This window comes from Rhinolophus hipposideros (genome assembly GCF_964194185.1).
Source record: "Rhinolophus hipposideros genome assembly, chromosome: 17".
In the NCBI taxonomy this organism is placed as follows: domain Eukaryota; kingdom Metazoa; phylum Chordata; class Mammalia; order Chiroptera; family Rhinolophidae; genus Rhinolophus; species Rhinolophus hipposideros.
Genome location: NC_138063.1, coordinates 37,672,596 through 37,692,100, shown reverse-complemented (window position 1 = coordinate 37,692,100; position 19,505 = coordinate 37,672,596). Strand labels below are relative to the sequence as shown.

The 19,505-nt window shown below is 38.1% G+C and overlaps 1 protein-coding gene across 4 annotated transcripts in view; it reads right to left on the bottom strand.

The window, feature by feature from the left end:
- CHST9 (carbohydrate sulfotransferase 9) overlaps positions 1-19,505 on the bottom strand; it is a 250,880-nt gene that overhangs the window by 97,547 nt on the left and 133,828 nt on the right. For 3 of the 4 annotated variants that reach the window (XM_081078312.1, XM_081078311.1, XM_081078313.1), the window contains one exon: positions 9,251-9,292. The exons of the other annotated variant lie outside the window; for it this stretch is intronic. In XM_081078312.1, coding sequence (XP_080934438.1) covers positions 9,251-9,292 — 42 coding nt within the window. The remainder of the gene's footprint in view (positions 1-9,250; positions 9,293-19,505) is intronic. 4 annotated transcript variants of the gene reach the window in all.

Sequence of the window (19,505 nt, the reverse complement as noted above, 5' to 3'; positions counted from 1 at the left end):
ATCCAACATGCCCCTAAAACTCAAAAAACAAAAAAAAGTATTAAAATTTCTTGACTTTTCTGCTAAAACATTTTTGTAACTGTTGCATTCTGGCTCTTCTGCAAGCTCACAGTCCTGGTATATTATGCCCCATATTTAGTCGTCCTGACATCTGTTTTTCCAAAGGGTTCCAGTCTCTTCCATATGGGAAAAACATACTTTTTATTTTCCCAAGTTTCAGTGGTCACCAGAAAGGGAGATGTGTGTATGTCCATATAGGCGATGTACACGCTTCACTGAGAGGGTCAGGAGAATGTTTATCTGAGGAGGAAGGGCCAATGCTGCCCGGCCAGTGGTAGGGACACAGAGGCAGGGAGACGATGCTCACTTTGACCCTGTACCCTGCTCATTTATCTACTCTTGAAGACTCTTTGGGGAGGCATACATACTAACATTAATTTGTATACTCCTCCTAATTACCAGAAATAACTTCAAGTCATAGAGAGAGTCATGCAGGGGCTCCAATACTCCAGGAGACTAGGCTGGTCTTGAAAATTAATCAGCAAACCTGACCAATTGGTTGAGGTCTCTGCACAAAATTCTCGGTTTCATGCCTTTCTTTCCTTTACCACTCTGCACAATTTACATGGACTCTAAACTCTTGTTACTGGGATCACTTGCTTCTAGTTTCTCTCTGTTCGGTCCACAGAATGGTCTGCTTAGAGAACACGAGATTTGTTGTCCCTGATGTGGTCTCATCCTAAGTCCTGGACATTATTTTAAGACTTTGCCTCAACCTACTCATTGGCTCCCTGGTCTTCTCCCAACTTCTTCAATATGTCCATGCAGTCACCTCATGTCCCTTAGGTGGGTTCTAAATACAAACCCACTTGGTTAGTGTCCCCCTGTCTGCCTCACAGTTCTACAGACCTCTTGTCTTGAGAATTCTGTTCAATGAACACTAGTGAATGACCCAGTCATTAGAGGCCATGTCCTGTCAATCAGCACTTATAACCTACGCTTGAGGAATTCTAAAACAAAAGTACGCGTATTAATTAACATCCTTTATTCTAGCTATAAACACCTCATGCTTATTTTGTGGGAGTGTGGGCTTCACTTTAAGTTCCTGAAAAAAAGACAGTCTTAACCATGACCAATAAAGCCCTATAATGATCTTGCCACTACTTCTCCTACCCAACCCTACCCTGTCTTTCACCTCTGCTCACGGCACGGTACCATTCTGTCTCGGATCACACCAGCTCTTCTCTGCTGAAGGCTTTCACCTGCGTTGCTCCTTCTGCACAGACTGCTCTTCCCCCTCTTGCTGCATGGCTGGGTCCCTCTCAATCGAAGTCTCTGATTAGATACCGCCTGTTCAGGCACGCCTCCGTAGAAGAGGTCTTCTCTGTTATTGTTTGGCGCAGCACCCTGTAATACCCTGCAGAGCATCTAACAAAATCTAAAGCACTACTTTGGTTACTTGATTAACTCTCCTCATTTAGATAGTAAGCCTCTAGAGGTCGGTACCTACTCACCACTGCATATCCAGTGCCTAGAACATAGGATGGATCAATACATTTAATCAAGGGAACAAATATTATCAGAGCTTCCCTTAGCTCTATGTGATGGTAAAGCATCACCTTTGTGAAGGTGATGAGAATATTATAATATACACACACATACTGCATGTGTATTTAAGAGTAAAATTTTTGTATATTTAAATCAATACATGCAATACATGATGCTATTAGGGAAGTCTGATCATTTGCTATCATCCTCTTGTTGTAAAGATGAGGATGAAAAATAGAAATAGCATGATTTGTCTCCCTGGAATGAAGTCATTGCTTAAGGACAGTGAATAATGCTCTAAAATCCCTTGTACTATAAAGATTATTATCATACATAGGACATTCAAGCCTCGCATTGAGCTTTCTTAGCACTTGAATCCTTCCAATTCTCAAAACACCTAAATTCACTTTCTATTTCTCAGGATAAAAGGAGGATAAATCAAGGAGACATTTGAAAATTAATAAATAATCACAAACTTATAAAAGTGCAGACATAGCTCTGTGTTGCAGTCGTTATAAACATACCCCTTTATTTGCCTTCAAATTGTCCTTATTTTTATTCCCAATTAAAAACGTTGTGATCACCACTGTTTGAGTAATAGAGTATCTTCACAATCTCGGGGTAAACAAAGATTTCTTAGGAGACTAAAAAATGTTAGCCACAAAAAGAAAAATAATTTATTGTTTGTTATCAAAATCAAAATTTTCTGCTCATCAAAAGGCACTTTAAGTAAAGTAAATAGGCAAACCACAAACTGGGAAAATATTTACCATACATATATCTGACAAAGGACTTATAATGCGGAATACATGAAGAACTCCTACCATCAACAATAGACAAGTGATCCAACACAAATGAGAAAACACTTGAACTGACATCTCACCAAAGATGGGCAACAGCACCTCAAATGATGATCAACATCATCAGCCATCAGAGACATGCCAATCAAAGCCAGAGATGCCATTTCATACCCACTGTTGCTAAAGTTATGGGGCAGCTGGAACTTCCAGTAAGGCTGGTGAACTGTTGGGCAGTTTCTTATAAAGTCAAACATTTACCTTACAATCTAGCAATTGTAACTCGTTGGTCTTTATCCAACAGAAATGAAAACATATATTCACGAACAGACTTGTCGAAGAATTTTCAGAGTGGCCTTATTCATAATAGTCCTAAACTAAAAGCAACACAAATGTCAAAAGTAGGATAATGGATGAATAATATGTAGTTTAGTTAAACAATGGAATGTTACTCAACAATAAAAAAGGAATGAAGTATGGACGTATGACACAATCTCAAAAATATTATGGTAAGTGAAGGAGCATTTACAAAGTTTATGCTGTACAATGCCATTCAGATGAATCTCAAGTATAGACCAAACTAACCTATGGGATAGAATTAAGAAAGTAGTTGCTTGGACAGTAGGGGAGAGATAAAGAGTCGGGAGGGAAGTGGTGGGATCATGGATTAGAATTTACTGGAAAGGGCCATAAGGGAACTATTTAGGATATGATTCAATATCTTATTTTGGGTGGCCATTATATGTACTATTGTCAAAAGTCACTGGATTGAACACTTAAGATTTGTGTATTTTATTGTATGTAAATTGTACTTCAGTTTTAAAAATTAAGGGATTCTATTATTTTTTAAAAAAAACATTAACAGTAAACCTTATCCCAAATATTTCCCTACTTTCTAGGCATGAGGAACATTAAAAAAAATTCTGCTTCTATTGAATTTAACATACTTGGTTTGTAATGTATGATGACAACATTAATTTATCCAGTTTCATTCGATTAAGCCTCAATTTATTGCGAAGATCAAAAACATAAAGAATTACCAAGAAAAAACAAATCCCAAACAAGAAAACCCCTTGCTGTGAACCAGGATGTTTTCAGAGATGAATGTCATTACCACAATACACCAGCAAGGGGAGTAGTTACACTTTGAGAAGAATTCTGTCTTCATCGCCACTGAATTATTCTATAGGGCACCTTAACGAGACCAAAAATTGACTTTTGGGTGTAGCCACAATGGAAATGACAGATCATTTTAATGCAAGAGAAAAAGATTGGAAACCTTGACCCTCTAGATTACTCTGCACCTCAGTGAGAAGCGGAAAAACACTTGCAGATTAGCTTATTAAAATAATATATTCGTCTAATTCAGGTACCAGGAAAATATGGAAAAGAACAGCTAAATTAAATTAACTGCAGGATGCCACTTTTTCTTTGTTAATTATCGCCATACAAGAATAATGTGCATTCCCTTCCTGCACAAAAGGAAAAGATCCCAACAACTCCACAAATTATTTTTATCGATGTTGGAATAATAGCATCAGTTTGTGCAGAATTTGCAAGCAATTTGGATACTGAAGTCCATCTGAGAGTAGGTAAGGCTGGCAAAGGGTGCTATTTTTTTAATCCTACAGCATGAGGGCTTTTCAGTTGAGATTGTTAGGCCACAAATCTGAAGGTTTATGTTGCATTCTTTTTTATATCACTTTGTTCATCAATTCTTGTAAGATTTATAAGGGTTAATTCTCACATAAGCTCAGGAAGGCTGTAGAAAAGTCTCTAACTATCCCTTCCTACAAGCTTCAATAATCCTGGATTTATAGAAAAGAATGTTCTGGCTGTCAATAAGAAGCATGTCCCTAGGCATGCACAAGAGCAGGACTGCCAGGAGGGACACGTACAGTGACATACTTAGAATGTAACTGCCCCCTTCACACTCTAACCTTAATAATAACCCTGACCTTGATTCTAATGCCATTAACACCTTCTAATTCTCTCATTCCAGGGAGAAGCTGAGTGCAGAGGAACCGGCATCGTGAGCCCTGAAAATGCCCCGAGTCCTGTCCAGTGCAGGGCTGGAATCCCCACTTGTACAGAAGCCACATCTGTGACATCTGCAGTGCTCATTAACATGAGATGTGCCTCCCTCTCTCGGAGCCAAATAAGCACAAGGACACTGAGTACACTTACACATAGTCTCTTTCAAGAATCCTGCAGAGGAGGACACACCTACAACATGCAAAGCTCTAAGGCGTGAGCACAGGTTGTGTGACTGACTCTACCCAGGCACCTGAAGTGGTGGCCAGAAGCAACTCTTCCTTTAAAAATCACACACCAGCTGCAGCGTTCCCACAGAGGTGGTCCCTTTACTCCAGGAGAGACTGTGCTATCATTATGGAAAAAGGTATTACCCTTGAATGTGTGTACCCTCCACATTGGGGTATGCTCCACATTGCTGGGATGTAAATACCACCCAAAGATTTTCTTCACGAAAATCTAAGGAACATATTTCAGTTCATTGACTGGAAGAGATGATTTTGAATTACTTCCATTCATGAAATAGAAGGAAAGCATTTTTTTTTTTCAGTCTTTCAAAGTGGAGGCTCAGGGAAGTATAGGATTCAGAGTAAGAAGATTCAAGTTTTAGAACTGTCTTGAACCGTTTATCAAGATCCCCAAGTCTGTGATTTTGTAATCTGGAATATATTCTTGCTGGCAAAGATCCATGGGACTGTCCCACACTGAACAGAGGATTTTTAAAAAACAATGAGAAAAATATGAAAATGAAATGCTGCTGTACACATACTCCTCATTTTGAATTTGCCACTGAACGAACATGAGTCTTGTGTTCTTCCTCCTAAGTGGGAAATAAGCCAAAAGACTGTCTCCCAAGGGTTACTAAAATTGGTGAACTATGTAAGGGGTAGAAATGAGGTATAAAGAGGAAAATATACAAATAACCCAGAAATGGGAGATATGCTGATTGAAGGAGGAAACAGAAGGAAAGTGTACCTATGGCTAAAGAAATCAAATGAATAGAAGATGTCTGTTTGTTTTTAATGAGAGGTGAGTTGCTCTGTCTAGCAGATCTAAAATGAAGATTGTGTGCAAACCAGGTAGGAATGAAATGATAGTTGTAGAGGGCACTTTGGTCGGCTGGCATGGCACAAGGTGATGCAAGCACATTCTAGAAAGGGCTGATGTGCATTTGTGGCCAAGAGGAGACTATTCAGCCTGAAACAGAATCAAGAGAAGCATCACACGGTGATCCCTACCCATGGGGAAGGCAGAGCTGGGGTGTACTTCAGCATGGCTCTTGCCACATAGGGAAGGACCATGTGTTGTGTTACATGTTCTGGAACACTCTACATATCTGCAAGTCACCACAGCTGACTGAAAAGAATGTACAGGAAACATAGTGAATTCTGTGTAATCCCTGTTGATATTCAGAAAAGAGTGGGCTTTGGGAGCTAAGCCTGAGGAGAAAGAAAAAAAGAAAGAAAGAAAGTTCGGGAGTTTCCCCACCCCTAATAAGTCTCTGTGGTAATATTTTCACATAAACCTACAATTTTGTCTGAAGTTGACAGGTTTTCCTAATGTTTTAAATATTATTCATGAAAGGTGTTTCTTTCATTATCTTCAAAGATTTGGAGAGTAGCGACCACCTTGAATTTGGTATATCCTTAACGAATAATTACTGAGTGAATGAACCAAGCATAGTCCCAAGTGAGGAATGTGTTTTACATCAATTAAAATAGGAGTCAATAATGTGCAAGATATAGTCTATATTCTCTTTACTATAGCCATTTGGCAAATTGAGCATGTGCTCTAGCATTTCAAATATCCGTCTGAGGTAAATTTAGTAACTATCAAGACAGATCTTGGCAGCTCTATCCTGGGGTCCCCAAACTTTGCTAAGCATTTTAAGAGGACACTGCACAATATCCTAGTGGCCTCTGAGATAACCCACTTCCACGTGTGGAAGAGGAAGCGTGGTCCCACCTATTGCAACTAGTGAATTCTGTACTGAGGACTTCAACTAGTGCTGACAGCATGAGGGACAAATAGCTTGCAGTCTGGCTCCTTTTTACGTGGTACAAATTTTAGCTTTCTATTCCAGAGGAGGCGGAAAACTTTTTTTGTTGCCTTGTGTGCTAGGGAAAAACTAACACTGAGGTGGAAAGAGAGGCTTGGTATAGGATGGGGTAGGAACGATGAGCCAAGGATGGAGGAGCAAGCAGGGGTCTGGTGGGTCTCTGAGCAGTAGCGTGTGGCTGGAGCTTAGCTGATGGGAGAGTATTCAACCTTGGAGACGTGTGGCAACTCAACTCACTTACTTGATAATGACAAGAGCCTTAGGTTTACAGGCTGCTGACCCTGAATAGAAAAGGTAGTATTCTGCCAATCCAGTGTTGAGGCTGGAGTACCAGGTCTCCAAGCTTCTGGGAAATGCAATGGTCAACATTTTCCATTGTTGCCTCAATGGCTTTGAGCTTATGCAACTCCAGATCCTCAAATCATCCATTTTGGCTGCGCTGGAGCTCATGAGGTATGATTGTACATGAAAAGTCATATTTTCAGAATGGGCTCTTGATTCTGCTTGAAAACATTTTTCTGTGTCCCTTCTTGTTTTCATTCCCCACTGCAATTCTTTTTTCCCTCAGAGACAAGCTTCTATTCACAGATAACAATCATTTAGTGGCTCCCATCTGTAGAGCATCTTTTTGTGAATACGTTGGACATACCTTATCTTTAATAATTTCAATAACCCATATAAGTATGTACTGTTATCCCCGTTTTATAGACAAGTACTCAATGAGGTCACTGTATGTGTTCTGGCCACTATGTCAGGCTGGTTCTCAATATAGAGTGCGTTACAGTTTAGAATGTGCTTTCACATACATTATATAGTTCTCCAATCTATGAATTAAATGTGATTATTGCCTCCATTTTACAGAAGATAACACAAGTGTAGATAGCTTATGTGATGTTACATCATTCACTGACAGCTGAGCTGCGATTCAAACCTATGTCCCATTCTGCATTCCATACTTAACCAAAACAGTGTAGTGGAAAGAAAAATTGAAGCTCTCAGACATAATCTCCCTCAAATTTCTTTATATCCACCTTCAAATTTATCTATTTTTAACCCTTCCTCTCCTTTTATCTTAGGGAGTTGATTCTATTCTGTGTTCCTAAAAGTTCTCTCAACTGTCCATGAATAATTTTATCTATCCCCATTTCTTCAAATTTCCACTCTCTGCAGATGACTGTCCAATCTTTCTCTGAGCTCCAATTGTTTCCAATCACAAAATAAGGGTATATTTTCTTAGCAATATACCTTTATGTATACCATATACTGCTCGTTTCCTCACCCCCTCAGTTCTCTACAACTAATTTTGTCTGCTCTGTTTTTCTTGAGCAATCCATGTAGTACTTCCATATCACCATACTTTTGTTCAATTGATTTGGAATGTCCCTTTCTCTATTTGTAGAAATTTTATTCATTCTTTGAGAATGAGCTCAAATGTTATACCTGCTATTAATATTTCTCCAACTCTTCCAGTCAGGTTTAATGGTATATTCCCCGTGTTCCCAAAGCACTTTGCTCTTAAAGATAACATATCACTTATCACATGAAAAAATTATTTGTCTCCATCTCTGTTTCAACTTATGTGCTCTCAGTACAAAGAAGACAAGAAGAGAATTTTATTTATTTTTACATACTTTGAAGCAATAATCATGGCCCTTGACTAAGTGTTGAATGAATGAATGAATGAATGGTCATTCAGTTACTGTTCCATCTTTTTCAACAAGGAGGGCATGCTCTAATTTGGGGGTTATTTTTTTCTCACCCTAAAGCTTCACTCTTATCCTGGGAATTTGTTTCACTTGCTTTGTGAAAATATTGAGTTTTAAATAAAAAAGAAATCTGCTACATGAAATCATGGAAAAGGAAAGGGAATAATACAAAGTTTTACTTGTAAAAGTAAATACACTATGTCATCTAGGTGATCGATGTTACCGATAAGCATCCAAAAAATTAAAATTTATATTTGTAAATTTTAAAATTAAGATAATAGAGACTGATCTTCTATTAATTAATTCTTATGTTTACATATAACAAAACAGTAAATTTCATTAGATTGGAATAAGGAGTTTGGGGAGGTAGGGAGGAAAAGCTAGCCTGAATTATGGAAGTCAGAATTTATTGAAAGCAATGCAGTTTTATTACTTTCAATACTATGATATGCCAAACAAGTCTGCTTAAGGAGACATCTATTTAATGACATGGATCCTTATTTTATAGCGGAATCTTTTTGCTTACAGACCATTGTATGTATAAAGCCATGAAGACAATTATTCTCTTTAAATAAGTTACAGGTGTTCCCTCTATTTCTCTTATTAAATCCATTTCTTACAGACAACACAACGGTAAATTTCACCTCATTCTGGGTCACATTGTCAAGAATTGTATATTAGCAATATCTAAATACTTAGTAAGATTTCACTGTATTCTTAGAGGAAGATGTTTCTGTAAAATAAAGTCCAATGTCTCAGGGACGAGTTAATTAAATGCTTTTAAAAGAAAAATAGAAAAAATGTAAAGTGTTTCAAATAAGATGAACGTTAATTATTCATTAAGTTAGATGTAGCAGAAATCTATCTTCAAAGTCTTTGGTTTCCTTTGTAAATTTCATGAGGGCAAGAATCATAGTTTGCTTGCCTCTCTCCCCCACCCTCCAAGACTACACCCCAACAGTGCCACCTAGGCTGTGCTTTCTGGTCACAGTTATCATTCTAAGAACAGGTGTTTAAAAGCGACACTGTGGTTTTCAGATATTGTAGTTGTTGCTCTGCTTATCTGTAGCTATCCAAGACTGAAACATTATAGAGAGTTTACTCACTGATTCTGGGTACAGGCTGCAAGTAATTTACTGACCCCCATCCTAGAAAGAAGAGAAAGGAAATTCATATATTAGCATCACACCCAAAGATGTTTAAAAACTTTCTACATAAAGATGCCACATAGCCTCTAATATTTTTTTTGGCAAAGAAAATCATGGGGAGGGAGAAGTTTGTGAAATAGAATATGTCATCCACTGTGGACTAATGAAGGGGTGATGGCTTGGTGTCACTTATTAGGCAACTGGGCAGTACCTTTAAACTTTGCCATGGAAAAGATTGAGCTTTGTGTCTGTTTCCTCTGCGTCAGAGAAATGGAACTGATGAGGTAGGCATAACTACAAAACATCCAACACAAGGAAGAAAATTTTCCTGGATTCTTTGCGATCCACTCCATAACATATCAGTATGTTAATATACAATTATATATCCTGCTTAGACTCTCTGAATACTTGGGATAGATCTTTGGGTAAAATTGGTAAAATTGGGATAGATATGCCATGTACATCTCCTGGTATGGAGTCTCCGGTGGCCCCACGGTTAGATACCTTAGTATGAGAAGCTTGGAAGAGTAAATGAACTGAAATTTAGGATACAAGAAAAAAGCTATTCTAGGCTCAGAATGAGTTAAAAAAATATATGCAAACGCATTTTGCGTTTTATTGTCGTGAGTTTCCTGGTATAAGGTATTAGCAGCTCCACATGATTTAGTAATTTCTGCATTTTGAATGAAGGTATTTATAAGTCATTTGTATAGCTCATCAATAAGTTATAAGTCCTAGAGTACAATTGATCCCCATGGGTTGGAACTTGATATGTAATCCTGTTTCAACCTACTCTGATGTAATTGCAACTCTAAATTTACTTGTCTACCTATGTATCAGTAGCATGATTAAGGTCACATTTTCATGGCTTGCTGATAAGAACATTGTTTAGGCTAGAATCCAAAATCTTCCTCCATACAAAACTGATGTTATCCAGCATATTCCAGTTGTTTAGGTAATCTGACACATGGAAGGAAATTAAACTGATGTGGAAAAAATAGCTATTCAAAAAGTCAAATGCAGCTGCTTCCTTATCTCAGGATATTCTGGTAAGTTGCTTATTGATTGCATGAGGAATTGTTCTCATCAGGTATTGCTTTTAAGCTCTCTGGCTTATAATGATCAAGTGATTTCCTTGAAAAAACGTGGACATGAAAGGCTCTTCTCCCATCTCCATGATCGCTCAAATATAAAGGCTGTTCAAGGTCGTCAAACAATTTCCTTTTTTTAACTTATTTTGATAAAAAACATGAGATCTATCCTCTTCACAATGTTTTACATGTACAGTACAGTATTGTTAACCATAAGTACAATATTAACCATTAAAGTATTGTCTAGAACTTCTTATTTATTTATCTTGCAGGCCAATCTATATCCATTGAACAGCAATCTCCATTTCCCCCTCCCCAGCCTCTGGAAATCACCATCTACCAATTTCTTAAGGGTCTCAGGAAACCTGAGATTAGGGCATAATAATAAGAGAACACTAAGAGACTGGATACTCGTTCCTGGTCTAAGTTGTCTCTCCACACATCACAGGCTGAAGTATATTAGTTAGATGAATGCATATCTATTATAGTATATAGTAAACTTATTGAACACAGGAATGCTCCAGTCCTACTCCTCATTATAATTCCCAAGGCTAGTTTAGTGTCATGTATAAATATGCATTGAATTAAATTAAATTTTAATACTTTCAAGGGTTATGTTAATTACTATTAATTTTAAGGATCTGATAAAAAGACAGGAAAGTACATACCATTTATTTTTGAATTTATGAATTGTCTCCTAAAAACAGCATCCTCTTTCACCTCCCAATAATAGTAATAGCATGGATAACTCTTTAAAGGTGTTGACTACATCTTCTAAATAATTACTATTCCCAAATATTTTTTCATGTAATGACTACCTAGGATTTGGACTCAGTTGATACAATCAATATAGACTGACTTCCTTGCTACACAATCACGTATTAAATAACTATGAATGTGCTTCCATAGTCAGCTGTGAAAATGATTTTAAATGTCACATTTGAGCTTGCTTCACATAACAGAAAATAACTGGGTTTGGCCCAAGCCCCTAAAATAAATAAGAGTTTAAATTTCATATACGGTGTACACGTTCATATATTGTGCCTACAAGATTGAATACGGCATTAAAGGCTTAATTTAGTGGCACAGACAGTCTAATGAGCATCACATTATTTTATTCTGAGGCATTTTTGTTGGTAAAACACATTTCACCTGTTGAAACTTGGCATAAGCACCATACTAAGTGAATAGGTCTAGAGCTCTGATGGGAAATCAATTTTTAAAAAACTAGCATTTCACTGATCCTTTTCTGTGGGTTTGAGAGCTCCATGCAGCATGAATAGTACACTGCACCAGGCAGAGCTCACACTCAAGTGAGAGAACACAAATATGGCTCTAATGTACTTTACTCAAAGTAATTCTGGCCACATAATGAATTAAATTGTTTATCATCATCCTTACCTAAAAGAGAATACAATAATAGGAAAAGGTTGGGTAGTTTCCTAAGGCCGTGTGGCAATTTGTTGTTAAAATTGAAATAGGATTACATTTCCTGAATGGATTGGGTTTTTTCCCCTGCAGCTAAACCTTTCAGGAATATGATTATCAATATTCTTTTAATTTTACATACAAATATTCTGGTGCAAAAACAAAAATGATCACAGTGAAGTTTAGGTCTTTTGCTGTCTAATGTTTGGTTGTTGGATTTGAAAGTTTACCCCAATATTTTCTTTTGAAATATTGATTTGGTCTGACCTTACCTTCTTTTCTCTTTTCTTCTAAAACTACCTAGGTGCACAGTATTACATCATTAATAACTACAATAGCTAACGTACTGAAACCTTATTCAATATCAGACATGCTGCTGAGAAATTTGTGGGAACCTTATCTAACTTAATATCAGAAGAATTCCATAGGAATATGACCCGGATTTCTGCATATGGAATATAACTATATGTTTCCATTTCTGCACTTTTGTTTTGCGTAAATCATGTCCATAATCATTATCTATATTTCCTAGTTTCAGTTCCATTAAAGTGGATACAGAAGTTAAAGACACAGTAGAATCCATTTATATTTGTTTTGAGTTCTTTCCTAATATTTTACCACTATATTTCCACATCCAATGTTGTTTCATTTTATTTTTAGTAACTCAACTTTATTGAGTCTTTCCAAAACATTATCATAGAAATAGCAATTATTTTATGTGTCCATATGTCATTGGTTTACATAGTTTATAATGGAATTGAATAATTATATGAACAAGTACTACTGGCATAGCAGCTTTGGGAACAAATACAGCTGACTCTTGGTCTACATACATCCTCACAGGTAGGGTCCAAAATTTACAGGTGGGCTAGAGGGACAGCAGGTGAGGCCCTGGTGGTGAGCCTGCTGTGAAAATCAGTCAGTGGGTTATATCTAGAGAATAGAGAGAATTGCTTAATCAGGGAAATCATTTAAGAGGAGGCCAGTTAAAAGAACGTCTATTGTATTTGATACTTTGTATATGCATTACTTTGATACTTTAATTGTGTATTCAACTTTGATAAAATTAAAATGATTTTTTTTTTTTAATGGAAAGGATGAAGGGTCTGAGTTTAGGTATTTGCCCAAGATCATAAACTAGAGATTAAACTAGGGTTTGGCTCCAGAATTCAACTTCCAAATCTAGCACCCAACTAGTCTTTCCATCCATTCCATGAGCCTCAAGACAGAAATTAAAATGGGAGGTTGGGTGGGCTGCTGCCACCCAGAAAGGCGACATGAGACAGTTCAAGAGTGGTCAGCAAAAGGAGGCAGTAACAGAAGAGAGAAGAAGCCAGAAATGATGAAAAAGTCTTAGAAACTTGCAAAAGAAAATCCCTGTATATGTGGTTTTCTTTAATTAACCCAGGTATTTCTTGACTTTGGGCCTCACTGATTCAAAACAAAAGGGCTTTCAGCAAAAGGGATTTCAACAAACAAATCTGGCCAGTTGATAATGCCAACTACTTTTTGGAACCAATTTTTGCCACTCTGAAATTGAAGAAGCCCTGAAAGGTCATCACTCCTCCCCAGCAAACAAGAAACATCACAGAAGAACCTCTGACCCAATGGTACCCTGGGGAGCCAGGCATAGAAGTAAGTTTAGCAGAAATCTGTGATGACAAATAGTAATTAAAATGAAGTCATGTAAGTCTCACCATCCACTTCCTTCTAATCCTTGGGTTTCACAGGTTCTATTTCTGTCAAGCCTTTCTTTGAGTAAGACTTTTTAAGCACTAGTTTTGAAGACATTCCTAGCTTCCTAGAAGAGATGATTTTATAGTAGCTGTTTTAAAATGTCTCAGAATGGATCATGATATTTTTCCATTAAGTATTAATGATTTTAGTTTATGTTAAATGTTTTCTATGTTTCTGTTCTTGGAATTTTCCAAGTTATAACCTTCAAGAAGAAAATTAAAAAGGTATCAAGATTTCTATGACTTCATAAGGAATTCATGAAAAGGTGAAGATCTCAAATGGCTATGCCTTCAATAAAATTATGTTAAATTGTGCAAAATGGTTGTATATGGGACATAAGTTTTATACACTTTCAAGAATAGCTATTTTGATTTTAACTGATCTGGTTTAATAATAATTACTGCAATCATTTGGCTAAAAACATGGTTGAGATTTAAAGCCTCCTTCATAGAAAACATTATCTCATTTCAAGATCTTTTTGGAAGCAATATAATAAGCAATGGATTAATTATTTAATTAACATGCATACAAAGGTAAGAAGCTTATGAGTAAACTGCTTACTTCATTTTCTAAAGATTGCAAAATTAATCAAATAAAAGGAAATACACATGGAAAAGAGAGAAACAGGATGCGATCCAGAATCAGTATGTATATGGAGAGCTCCTTTTCATGGAGCCGTGCTCTAGCTGACGCCACTTCTGTGCTCTTCCTTGCTCTTTGTGCAGGGAAATCCAGCATGTTAGAGCATGTGTTGTATAAAAGAGAGTACAAATTGAACCATATCCAGGGAGGCACTGAGAGACTGGACCCGTGATAGCCTGTGAAGTGAGAACAGCACTGGAAAGGGCCGGGACTGATGCTATAGCTATCTCAGAGGAAACCCATGAGCTCAGCTTCACTGAGCCCTGATTCCCTCTCCTACAAAATGTCTTAATGTCCATTTTGGCTTTGAGATTCTAGGACATGGGGCAAAAAAATAAAGCAGAACTTCATTATTATGCAGTCACCACATTTTCCCTATTTATGTTGTATTTAATCACCCCCGCCCTGTAAGTATGATCCTACGTGTCACCTCCTTTGCTCCTCACAGTCGTTTTCGTGGGTTTACTACTTGCTGGTATGTAAACCTGCCTTACTCCTGCCATAGCATCTCAAAACTTTCTCCTTCTCTCATTTCTTTAACTCCCACCTATACATTTCCTTATACATACACATCCTTAGCTTTGGCTTCTCCTGCACTTCATTTCTGTTTCTCCAAAGTCTAGCCTCCACATGGGTGCTCGATTGTGGATCAAATGCAACTAGACTTGAATGAAACTTGTAATCTTTTCCCCCAAACCAGCCATCTCTCTGAAGTGCTCATGTGTATCTATTATACAGACTTCTTCCTGCCAGTCAGGCTTGCTACCTGACATCCCGGCCTGCCCCTCCCCATCCCCACCCCCAATCTCCTCTCTGCACCTGTTTCCAGACAGTCATGTTTTGACCTTTACTTTCTGTCTCATACTCATTCTTCTTTTTTTACCTCCAGCCCCATCAGCCCTGCCAAGGTCCTTAGCACATGAAAACTTTGACTATTGCAATTATATCCAAAATGGGCTCCCTGATTTTAGTCTCCATCATGATGTTAATTTACCAAATTGATTGTTTAAAAAATTGCTTTGCCCATGCTAACCTTTTTTTTTAACTGGATGCAATAAAAACTGAAGTTTTTATGTGCGTGTGTGCCATTAGATATAGCTTTAATGCCAGGAAAACAGGAGGTGCTTTTAAAGTGGTATTTGGAAATAAGCCATCTCAGAGAGATGAATAACAGTGTTTGTTTTTTTTTTCTCTGCCCCTCTTCTTTTTCACAGTTTATGCATGCCTGTGTGTTCCCAGCACCTTGCACAGGTACATAGCACACGTTAGGTGCTCAGAGACATCTGAATGAATGAAAGGATGGCTTTGAGCAGATCCTTCTTTCTCTCCTGTTCCCCTCTCCCTCCAGTTCCTCAGCCTGCCATTTGTTCATTTCTTCATCCATTTGTTTATTCATTCAACATACATTATTCCTTCTGTGCTAGTTTGGGCCAATGGTTGAGAATGGGATGAATGGTAGAGAATGAGTTGAGGCTGAGAGGCATGGCCAGATTGCTCCTTCTTCTTAAATACACGTTTTGTCCTTTATTTTGGGAAATTGATTTCTAAGCTATCAGCACTAACATCCTCCTCCTGAAAGTTGCCTTCTTCCACCTGCTTTGACGGAAGTAAGTGGATTCTCTTACTGCGAGGGAGGATGGCAAAAGCAGTAGGGATGAAGACACTTCGGCTTGTTGGTTACCCATGCTAATCTTCTCCTCAAACACTTTATCACAAAATCCTGTCTAACTCTGCATTCAGCACTCACTAAAATATGATCCTTGCTTACCTGGATAACTCAGAACCTTCCTATACAAATTCTAAAAGTCCCTTAAATAGGCCACACCCATTTTTAGTCTCAAGCCTGAAATAGCCAATCTCTTCCCTCTGTTCGAAGACATCCCCTTCCTTCTTCAAGATCTAACGTTAGTGACTTCATCTCTTCATGTTCAGAGCAACTGTCTTCTGAACTCTATCGTGTTTCCTCGAAAATAAGACCTAGCTGGACAATCAGCTCTAATGCGTCTTTTGGAGCAAAAATTAATATAAGACCCGGTATTATTTTACTATAATACAAGACCGGGTCTTTATAATATAATATAATACCAGGTCTTATATTAATTTTTGCTCCAAAAGACTCATTAGAGCTGATTCTCCGGCTAGGTCTCATTTTCGGGGAAACACAAACAAAATATTGCTCATTTGGGAGGCAGACAAAGTCCAGAAGCAAACAGTGCCAGGCTGAGCCCCTTACATACTCGTGTATTATATAAAATAACTCATTTGTTCCTCCACCTTATCAGGCAAGTACTATCACTACTCCTATTTTACAGGTGAGTGTGGCTCACAGAGGTTCCTTGCTTAGCTCTCAAAGTTGCCAAGTGCTGGATCTAAACTCAGGTTGCCTGACCATAGAATCCTTTGCACCACCACCTATAGTGTATTCTGTTGTTATATAGAGCCTTTGTGTCAGCTGTCTCTACCACATGCAAGCTCATTATGGGAAAGCACTTTATCGCTGATCTTTCTGTACCTCTGACTAGCACACAGAGACACTGAGTAGGAACAACCTAAGAGGTAAAGGAAGCAAGTGTAGCAGTTGGAACAATGGTAAACCTCAGTTATTGTCTGCCATGCTTAAAACACACAAAACGCACACACTTTTCTTCTTGATCTTTTCTATGTTAAATTAAAAGTGTTGGCTATATATTTCATGGATCAGAAAAAGAGGTAATATTAATAATAAAGATATCTTACATATTTCCACATTTCAGAATGTGGGCCAGACAATGAAGAAAGCTCTTTCCATGTTATAGGCTCCCTTTCTTGCTTTCTTCCTTCTTTCCTTTTGTCATTCTCTCAACAAATATTTGTTTTGTGCATACTACATGCCAGAAAAACAAACTTCTGGGCATGTTATTAACATTTCTAACCTAGATGCTAAAAGACAGAGACAGTAATATAAAGCAATACCAAAAGCAATAAAAAGATTGCCAATATTTATTTGTGAACATACCATGAGCTAGGTAGGCATTAAGCCCGTGGCTTAATCGGTATTATCTCACTCAATCCTCATAATAACTCTATGAGATAATACTATTATTATCTCCACTTTACATGTAAGCGGAGTATGTTGATAGGTTAAGGTTGTATTATTCCTAAGGGACGGAGCTGGGAACCAGCCCTGGTAGTTTGAGACTACAGCTTGCACTCAACCATTATACTGGACTTCCTGCAGGGATAGATTCAGCTACACGGTATACAGAAGGGTGTAAAACTGGTTTCATTTCCTCTGAAAAGAGTCCCATAAATAGCATCAGAGTACAACAGGAAAGCACCAATATTATCCTAGACTTTACCCAAAAGCATGTATGAGACTTTTAAGTTACACTATCACAGCTTTGTCCAATTCATTCGTAAAATGAAAAATTAGCACCAGATGATCTCCAGAGTTCCTCCCAGGAACCATGGGGTTCCTCCCATGGACCTTCTATTGTTCTGAAGAGGCAGATGTGGGGCAGTGAAATGTCACCATTCTGAAGTCTGAGGAACTAGGTTTATTGTAGCAGCCAGCACCCTCCTTGCAGCCCCTTACAATGGTATGCATCTGTCACTTCCGGTTTGTCGGCTGCCGACCTCAACTGCCTGGAAGATAATCGCCCAACCCAAACATCATCTGCAAATATAATGATCTACTCTCTTAACAAATTTGTAAGTACAATACATTACTGTTAACTGTAGGTACAAATGTTGTGCAACAGATCTCTAGAGCATCTAACACTTGAGTTCGCTAACTTGTTGCAATGATGTTGCTAAATTTTTTGGATATCAGAGGGATTATTTATTATGAATTTGTACCAACTGGACAAACAGTTAACCAAGTTTACTATTTGGAAGTGCTGGAAAGGCTGCATGAAAAAGTTTGACGACCTGAACTTTTCGCCAACAACTCATGGCTCTTGCATCATGACAACGCACCAGCTCACACGGCACTGTCTGTGGGGGAGTTTTTAGCCAGTAAACAAATAACTGTATTGGAACACCCTCCCTACTCACCTGAACTGGCCCCCAATGACTTCTTTCTTTACCCAAAGATAAAGGAAATATAGAAAGGAAGACATTTTGATGACATTCAAGACATCAAGGGTAATACGACAGCTCTGATGGCCATTCCAGAAAAAGAGTTCCAAAATTGCTTTGAAGGACGGACTAGGGACTGGCATCAGTGCATAGCTTCCCAAGGGGAGTACTTTGAAGCTGATCATAGTGATATTCAGCAATGAGGTATGTAGCACTTTTCCTAGGATGAGTTTGCAAACTTACTTGTCAGACATATTGATCTTGCTTGACTTAATTCATCTTCCTTGACTGAAACTTTATGCCCATTGATTAGGAACTCCCATTTCTTTCTCCTCTCTAACTCCCCATTTCTTTCTCCTCTCAGCCCCTTGCAACCACCATTCCACTCTTTGACTCTATGACTTTGACTACATTAGATACCTGATATAAGTGGAATCATGTAGTATTTGTCTTTCTGTGCCTGGCTTATTTACTTAGCATAACGTCCTCAAGGTTCATCTATGTTGTATAATTTCCTTTTTTTTTAAGGCTGAATAGTATTCTCTTCTACAATTATACCATATTTTAGTTATCCATTCATCTGTCGATGGCCATTTAGGTTGTTTCCACATCTTTGCAATTGTGACTAGTGATGCAATGAACACAGGACAGCAAATATCTCCTTGAGATGCTGATTTCAATTCTTTTGGATAAATACCCAGAAATGGGATTGCTGGACCTTATGGTAGTTCTATTTTTAGAACCTCCATACTGTTTTTCCATAGTGGCTGCCCCATTTTGCAGTAACTACCATGTATTTGGTATGCAACTACCCAAGTGTTCAAGATCAAAGCCTCCATTTCCGAATTTTCTATCATCCGGTTCTATGGCTGTAGGTTTTTCTCTTTGGATGTGAGTCTTGCACTCACTTCCCGTAGTGCCTTGTTGTACTTTCTGGCTGAGTGGGAGCTGTGCCAATAGAATAACATGCCTGATTTGGAAGGGTATTCACATTATTCACCCTCTTCTCTGCATTTCCGGATTGCTTAGCTAACCAGCATGTACCACCGTCAAGCTTTTCCTTCCCATCTGAAATAGTCTTTATGTGTTTGCACTACAAGCTCTTTCTGAGTAATCTCATCCTCTTTGTTGGCTTCGATGATAGCTATGTTTACACGGGTAACTCCCAAATCTCTCTAAACTCTGTCTCTCCTTTGAGTTCCAGACTCAAACCGAGAACATGCTCAGTGCACAGGGCCTTAGGTGTTCCCTGAGTA